Genomic DNA, 7,034 nt, shown 5'->3' on the forward strand with positions numbered 1-7,034 from the left:
TATTGGCACTGCGTTGCAGACCATAAACGAGGATTTAACCCACTACGAAAACAAGCACCTTTTGGCGGAGGGTTGCATGCGTAATGTAAATGTAAAGAATAGTAATGCGAAGAACGATGATGAGGACAATGAGGAATCGGAAGAAGAGAGTGATGCCGAAGAAATTTACGCACGCGTGCGGACGGCGGACGTAGAGGAGAAGAGCAGTGCTGTATACTTTATTGGTGTCTGTGCAGAGGTACTTCTTGCGGATTTTGGCATGTCATGGATAGATGTCTGTTGGCCGGCGCTGAGTGATTTGGACGCGCACTTCCATAGCGGTATTCGTTGCAGCGCCCTCATGGCACTTGCGAGGCTTACGAAAGCAGCCCAGGGTTCCGAGCCGGTTGTGAAGTCCACAGCACAGGACACACTGACCTCGCATGCGCGTCGGTTGTTGGACAGTTTGGTGAATGACACGCTTCTTCCGTGTATCCATGGGGAGAAGGATAAAGAAGTCGTGGCGTCAGCATGTGACGCTTTTGCACTCTTGTTTGATTACTTTGGTCCTCAAACAATGATTGCGGGCGTTGATGTGTTTTTGGAGTCCGTCAAGACGCTTTTGAAGCAAGGTACCGCCTGCCAGCAGTCAAATGAAGATAGTGACGATGAAGAGGAGGAAGAATGCCCGCCCACAGGAGATGAGGCGGTGGATCTTGGGGAGGACCACGACGGTGTATTGATGGACGCAGTGTGCGACATGATTGAGTCATTTGCCAAGGCGTATGGAACATCATTTAAGGCCTACTTTGATGCCATCTTCCCCTTTCTTTTGCCCTACGCCGCGGATGATCGCCCATCTGAGGATGTTGTTATGGCGACCGGGTGTATAGCCACCATCATGGAGGCAATGGGTTCAGCATCAGAACCCTACATTGAAGTTGCCGTTGCCCTGGCGTTGCACCTTATTGAGACAACTGACGAATCTTCAGCAAAGGCTAATTGTGCATATCTTCTTCGGGTATTGGTAGAGTGCTTTCCATGTCGCTTTGATAACGTTTCCGCTATAAATCCACTGCTGCAGGCACTTTGGGGAATTGCTGGAAGCCAAGACGAGATTCCCGCGGCGGTAGACAATGCGGTGTCTGCGACATGCACAATGGTGCGCTTTCTCTCACCGACTACCATTCCCCTTTCATCTGTTGTCCCGGCGCTGCTGGAACGGATACCGATGCGTGTGGATCGAACCGAAAACGCCAATGCCATTCGAACAATCATACACCTTCTGACATCACAGCGAGAATTTACAAAGTCGCACGTTTGGATTGCGATGGTGCGCTGCGTCGCCACCGTGCTGGCTGCACTGACCGTGGATGAGGAGCAGAAGCAGCTGTTGGTCGTTCAAGGGGCCATCCCTTTCATTGATAGTTGCCGACCCGAATGGAGGGAAACATGTGCACAGCTGCCAGTGGAATTACAGGCCGCCTTGGAACGCTACGGCTGTTGCTGAGCGAATGTGCTGCGGTGCTGACAGGAAAAATGGAGGCACCACATCGCCCACCGCATAAAAGGCGTGAATACGAATAAAGGAATGTTAAGTGACTTTTTTCAATTATTGATGGTATTTCTTTTTTTTTTTTTTTTGTTTGTCCACAGCCTCTTGAAGGAAATAGGGAGAGGATATGGCATGATTGAGCTGTTGATTGCTGATTACTTCCCTTTTCTATTTTTTTCTCTTGCCTTTTTTGACATGACAGGCGCAGTGCTGGTAGTTCCGGTGACGGATATGCAGGCCTACACCAAGCCACACCTCAACTGCCAGCCTGTTGCAATGCGTGGTGAAACCTTGAACTGCGACGCTGCCACCACGTTGCGCGCTTCCACATTTACTGGCAAAAACTTTGATCCAGGACGAAATTTAGATTTGTTTTTGGAAAAAGAGGGGGTCGACGAAGGCGAAAAGTTACCGCGACCACCAGAGAGGGGTAACAATGAGTTTATTAGTGGCCATATTGAGCCACCACCAGTATCGGTAGGGGCCTTGGCGTCATCACATAGTAGTCTCGGGGAGCGGTTGAGGCTTGTGGAGCTGCAGTGTCGCGCGTACTACGATCAACTCCAGCAGGTTACCATGGAAAGGGATGTGTTGCAGGAGAAGGTGCGGGCGATGGACAAGCAACGCTTGTTGGGCACAAGTAAGATAAGGGAACTTATCGAGGAAAACAAGAGTTTAAGGGCTGCTTTTGAGGAAGCCGACGTGCGACTGGGTATTGCGGAGATTGAGCAGCAGGCGTTATTGAAGGAGACTCAACGTCTGCGGGAACATCTTTTTCTCATGCAGCAAGAGTTGGGAGGCGAGGGGAGGCGTGTCAATTGTGCACTCCAACAGTGCCTGCGCAATGTTGGAGAGTCGGACTTAACCACTTTGGGTCACTTTTCTGACAGTGAGATTCCGCAGCGGCAGCCAGACATTATGACCTCATCTGCCAACGTGGTGTCGCCTGACATCGTTGGGGATTCTTTGGTTGTCATCCCTCTGGCAAAGGCGGAGTCTACCAAACAACGAGATTCACAGCAGGAAACAGTGGCGGATGGAGGCCCCAAGGATCAAAGACATAAGGACGAGCAGCCGGATTTGCGCGCCACTAACAGTTACTTGGAGGCTCGATGTCGTGTGCTTGAGACCCAACTGCACCGTCTCCGTGAGAGACTCGTCTCACAGGATCTTCCAGCGTCTCCCACAAACACCCACGACAAATAAACCGGATTGTGACGCTTGAGAGGAGTTGCTTCTTATTTCTGTGAGTGGTGGTGTTTTTTTTTCTTTATTATTATTATTATTATTATTATTTTTGGATGATCCTGAGTCTTGTGTACGAGGGAGAATGTGTTTTCCCACGACGAGACCTCTTGCCTCTGCGTTCTCTCTTAATAGGCATGTAGAGACGTCGGATTGGTTGCTTTAGCTCTTTTTTTTTTTTTTTTCTTTCTTATTGCGCTGTGGAGTGGAAAGGATAAAAGTGATAAAAAAAAACAATAGAAGTCTACGGCGACTGCCGACGTGATTACCATCAGTACTACTATACACATACACATATATATTTCCCACAGTGTTTCCAACAGTTGCCTTTTTTCTCCACATATTTTATATCGACATTTATCGAAACACACAACAACGTAAAAACGGACGTGGCTTTTGGAGATATGAGCAGCAACTTGCAGTTTAACACATGCGGGGCATTCACAATGCGCCAGGATTGTCACCTGTGTGATAGCCCAACGCAACTTTACGTGCCGCAACTACGGCGGGCGTCACACAGGCCGATGCATTTAAATACTGATGGGTACGAGGTGAAGCGTTCTTCCTCTCCGGTTGCCCATCCTCCTTCACGTCAATCGTGGATGGAAACGAGGAAAATGGCCGTGACACTGGGGGAGCTCGAAGAGCTATACCGCGCAAACAATAAGAACCGCCATGGCACATGGAAGGCGGCGGCGGCGCAGGACGAAACGGACACCATTAAAGAAGAGTGCAGATGGTTAACGGAACAGCGAGACACGTTGGGGAAGAAAGTCGAAGAGCTTCAAAACCAGCTGAAAGAAGAGCGGAAAAAGAATGCACGGTCTCCAAGCACCACGTTCTCCCTGCAGACGGAAGCCGATACGACGCGCATGAGTGGCCAACAACTACTGACAGCACTAAAAGAGGAAAACGTGGCAATAAAAAAACAAAAAAAAGCCATGGAGAAGTCACTGAGAGACACACAGAGCAACGCAATACACTCCAAACACCAGGAGAGAATTCTCCAAGAAAAATACCGTGACGCCAAACAGGAAAACAAACGATTAAAAGAAAAGAACCTTCAGGCTCAACAAAATATCGAACATCTTACGCACCTCCTAAAAATCACAAGGATAGCAAAAGAAACTGCAGAAAACGATGCTGCAGCAATCGAAGAAGCATTGAAACAGGCAGAGAACGACATTGAGGAATTAATGCGCCAGATATCCACCTACAAAAAAGAAAATCAACACCACAACAATTATCATTTGGAAACTCAACCAAACACAAACCAAAAGGGGAAAAACACTCCAAAGCCATTAAGCCAAACACAAGAGAACGATAATTATGCAACAGTAACGCAATTAGAAAACAACAAAATAAAAGAGAATCAAACAACTGTTGAAGAATCAAGAAAGGAAAAAGAAGAGAATACAACAACTCGTAAAGAAAAACATGAAGCCACAAAGGCGAAAAATCACCTGCAGAAGGAGAGGGATGACGCCGTGGCGGAGAATGCTGTGCTGCAGAGAGAGAGAGATGACGCCGTGGCGGCGATTGCCCAGGTGCAGAGGGAGAGGGATGACGCCGTGGCGGAGAATGCTGTGCTGCAGAGAGAGAGGGATGACGCCGTGGCGGAGAATGCTGTGCTGCAGAGGGAGAGGGATGACGCCGTGGCGGAGAATGCTGTGCTGCAGAGGGAGAGGGATGACGCCGTGGCAGAGAATGCTGTGCTGCCGAGGGAGAGGGATGTCGCCGTGGCGGAGAATGCTGTGCTGCAGAGAGAGAGGGATGACGCCGTGGCAGAGAATGCTGTGCTGCAGAGGGAGAGGGATGACGCCGTGGCGGAGAATGCTGTGCTGCAGAGGGAGAGGGATGACGCCGTGACTGGGATTGCCCAGGTGCAGAGGGAGAGGGATGACGCCGTGGCAGAGAATGCTGTGCTGCAGAGGGAGAGGGATGACGCCGTGGCAGAGAATGCTGTGCTGCAGAGAGAGAGGGATGACGCCGTGGCAGAGAATGCTGTGCTGCAGAGAGAGAGGGATGACGCCGTGGCAGAGAATGCTGTGCTGCAGAGAGAGAGGGATGACGCCGTGGCAGAGAATGCTGTGCTGCCGAGGGAGAGGGATGACGCCGTGGCGGAGAATGCTGTGCTGCAGAGGGAGAGGGATGACGCCGTGGCGGAGAATGCTGTGCTGCAGAGGGAGAGGGATGACGCCGTGACTGCGATTGCCCAGGTGCAGAGGGAGAGGGATGACGCCGTGGCGGAGAATGCTGTGCTGCAGAGGGAGAGGGATGACGCCGTGGCGGAGAATGCTGTGCTGCAGAGGGAGAGGGATGACGCCGTGACTGGGATTGCCCAGGTGCAGAGGGAGAGGGATGACGCCGTGGCAGAGAATGCTGTGCTGCAGAGGGAGAGGGATGACGCCGTGGCAGAGAATGCTGTGCTGCAGAGAGAGAGGGATGACGCCGTGGCGGAGAATGCTGTGCTGCAGAGGGAGAGGGATGACGCCGTGGCAGCGATTGCCCAGGTGCAGAGAGAGAGGGATGACGCCGTGGCAGAGAATGCTGTGCTGCAGAGGGAGAGGGATGACGCCGTGGCGGAGAATGCTGTGCTGCAGAGGGAGAGGGATGACGCCGTGGCAGCGATTGCCCAGGTGCAGAGAGAGAGGGATGACGCCGTGGCAGAGAATGCTGTGCTGCAGAGGGAGAGGGATGACGCCGTGGCGGAGAATGCTGTGCTGCAGAGGGAGAGGGATGACGCCGTGGCAGAGAATGCTGTGCTGCAGAGGGAGAGGGATGACGCCGTGGCAGAGAATGCTGTGCTGCAGAGGGAGAGGGATGACGCCGTGGCGGAGAATGCTGTGCTGCAGAGGGAGAGGGATGACGCCGTGGCGGCGATTGCCCAGGTGCAGAGGGAGAGGGATGACGCCGTGGCGGCGATTGCCCGGGTGCAGAGAGAGAGGGATGACGCCGTGGCGGAGAATGCTGTGCTGCAGAGAGAGAGGGATGACGCCGTGGCGGAGAATGCTGTGCTGCAGAGGGAGAGGGATGACGCCGTGGCGGAGAATGCTGTGCTGCAGAAGGAGAGGGATGACGCCGTGGCGGAGAATGCTGTGCTGCAGAGGGAGAGGGATGACGCCGTGGCGGTTGCCCAGGTGCAGAGGGAGAGGGATGACGCCGTGGCGGAGAATGCTGTGCTGCAGAGGGAGAGGGATGACGCCGTGGCGGCGATAGCCCAGGTGCAGAGAGAGAGGGATGACGCCGTGGCGGCGATTGCCCAGGTGCGGAGAGAGAGGGATGACGCCGTGGCAGAGAATGCTGTGCTGCAGAGGGAGAGGGATGACGCCGTGGCGGAGAATGCTGTGCTGCAGAGGGAGAGGGATGACGCCGTGGCGGCGATTGCCCAGGTGCGGAGAGAGAGGGATGACGCCGTGGCAGAGAATGCTGTGCTGCAGAGGGAGAGGGATGACGCCGTGGCGGAGAATGCTGTGCTGCAGAGGGAGAGGGATGACGCCGTGGCGGCGATTGCCCAGGTGCAGAGAGAGAGGGATGACGCCGTGGCGGAGAATGCTGTGCTGCCGAGGGAGAGGGATGACGCCGTGGCGGAGAATGCTGTGCTGCCGAGGGAGAGGGATGACGCCGTGGCGGCGATTGCCCAGGTGCAGAGAGAGAGGGATGACGCCGTGGCGGAGAATGCTGTGCTGCAGAGGGAGAGGGATGACGCCGTGGCGGCGATTGACCAGGTGCAGAGAGAGAGGGATGACGCCGTGGCAGAGAATGCTGTGCTGCAGAGGGAGAGGGATGACGCCGTGGCGGAGAATGCTGTGCTGCAGAGGGAGAGGGATGACGCCGTGGCGGAGAATGCTGTGCTGCAGAGGGAGAGAGATGACGCCGTGGCGGAGAATGCTGTGCTGCAGAGAGAGAGGGATGACGCCGTGGCAGAGAATGCTGTGCTGCCGAGGGAGAGGGATGTCGCCGTGGCGGAGAATGCTGTGCTGCAGAGAGAGAGGGATGACGCCGTGGCAGAGAATGCTGTGCTGCAGAGAGAGAGGGATGACGCCGTGGCGGAGAATGCTGTGCTGCAGAGAGAGAGGGATGACGCCGTGGCGGAGAATGCTGTGCTGCAGAGGGAGAGGGATGACGCCGTGGCAGAGAATGCTGTGCTGCAGAGGGAGAGGGATGACGCCGTGGCAGAGAATGCTGTGCTGCAGAGAGAGAGGGATGACGCCGTGGCGGAGAATGCTGTGCTGCAGAGAGAGAGGGATGACGC

At 54.2% G+C, this 7,034-nt stretch overlaps 3 protein-coding genes across 3 annotated transcripts, besides 4 other annotated features; all 3 read left to right on the forward strand.

The window, feature by feature from the left end:
- Tc00.1047053511033.10 (hypothetical protein, conserved) lies at positions 1–1,489 on the forward strand (the record flags this gene model as incomplete). Its single annotated transcript, XM_799878.1, has 1 exon — positions 1–1,489. A coding segment is annotated over one exon (1,489 nt), but the record flags the coding sequence as incomplete, so codon positions are not given.
- Positions 1–3,106: a sequence feature (heterozygous, non-Esmeraldo-like haplotype).
- Positions 1,571–2,740, forward strand: Tc00.1047053511033.20 (uncharacterized protein; the record flags this gene model as incomplete). Its single annotated transcript, XM_799879.1, has 1 exon — positions 1,571–2,740. The coding sequence occupies one exon, from the start codon at positions 1,571–1,573 to the stop codon at positions 2,738–2,740; it is 1,170 nt and encodes a 389-aa protein (XP_804972.1).
- Positions 2,805–2,830: a microsatellite.
- Positions 3,107–3,709: a sequence feature (haploid, non-Esmeraldo-like haplotype).
- Tc00.1047053511033.29 (uncharacterized protein) lies at positions 3,184–7,034 on the forward strand (the record flags this gene model as incomplete). Its single annotated transcript, XM_799880.1, has 1 exon — positions 3,184–7,034. A coding segment is annotated over one exon (3,851 nt), but the record flags the coding sequence as incomplete, so codon positions are not given.
- Positions 3,710–7,034: a sequence feature (heterozygous, Esmeraldo-like haplotype).

This window comes from Trypanosoma cruzi, genomic scaffold (assembly GCF_000209065.1).
Source record: "Trypanosoma cruzi strain CL Brener 1047053517029 genomic scaffold, whole genome shotgun sequence".
Taxonomy (NCBI): Eukaryota; Euglenozoa; class Kinetoplastea; order Trypanosomatida; family Trypanosomatidae; genus Trypanosoma; species Trypanosoma cruzi.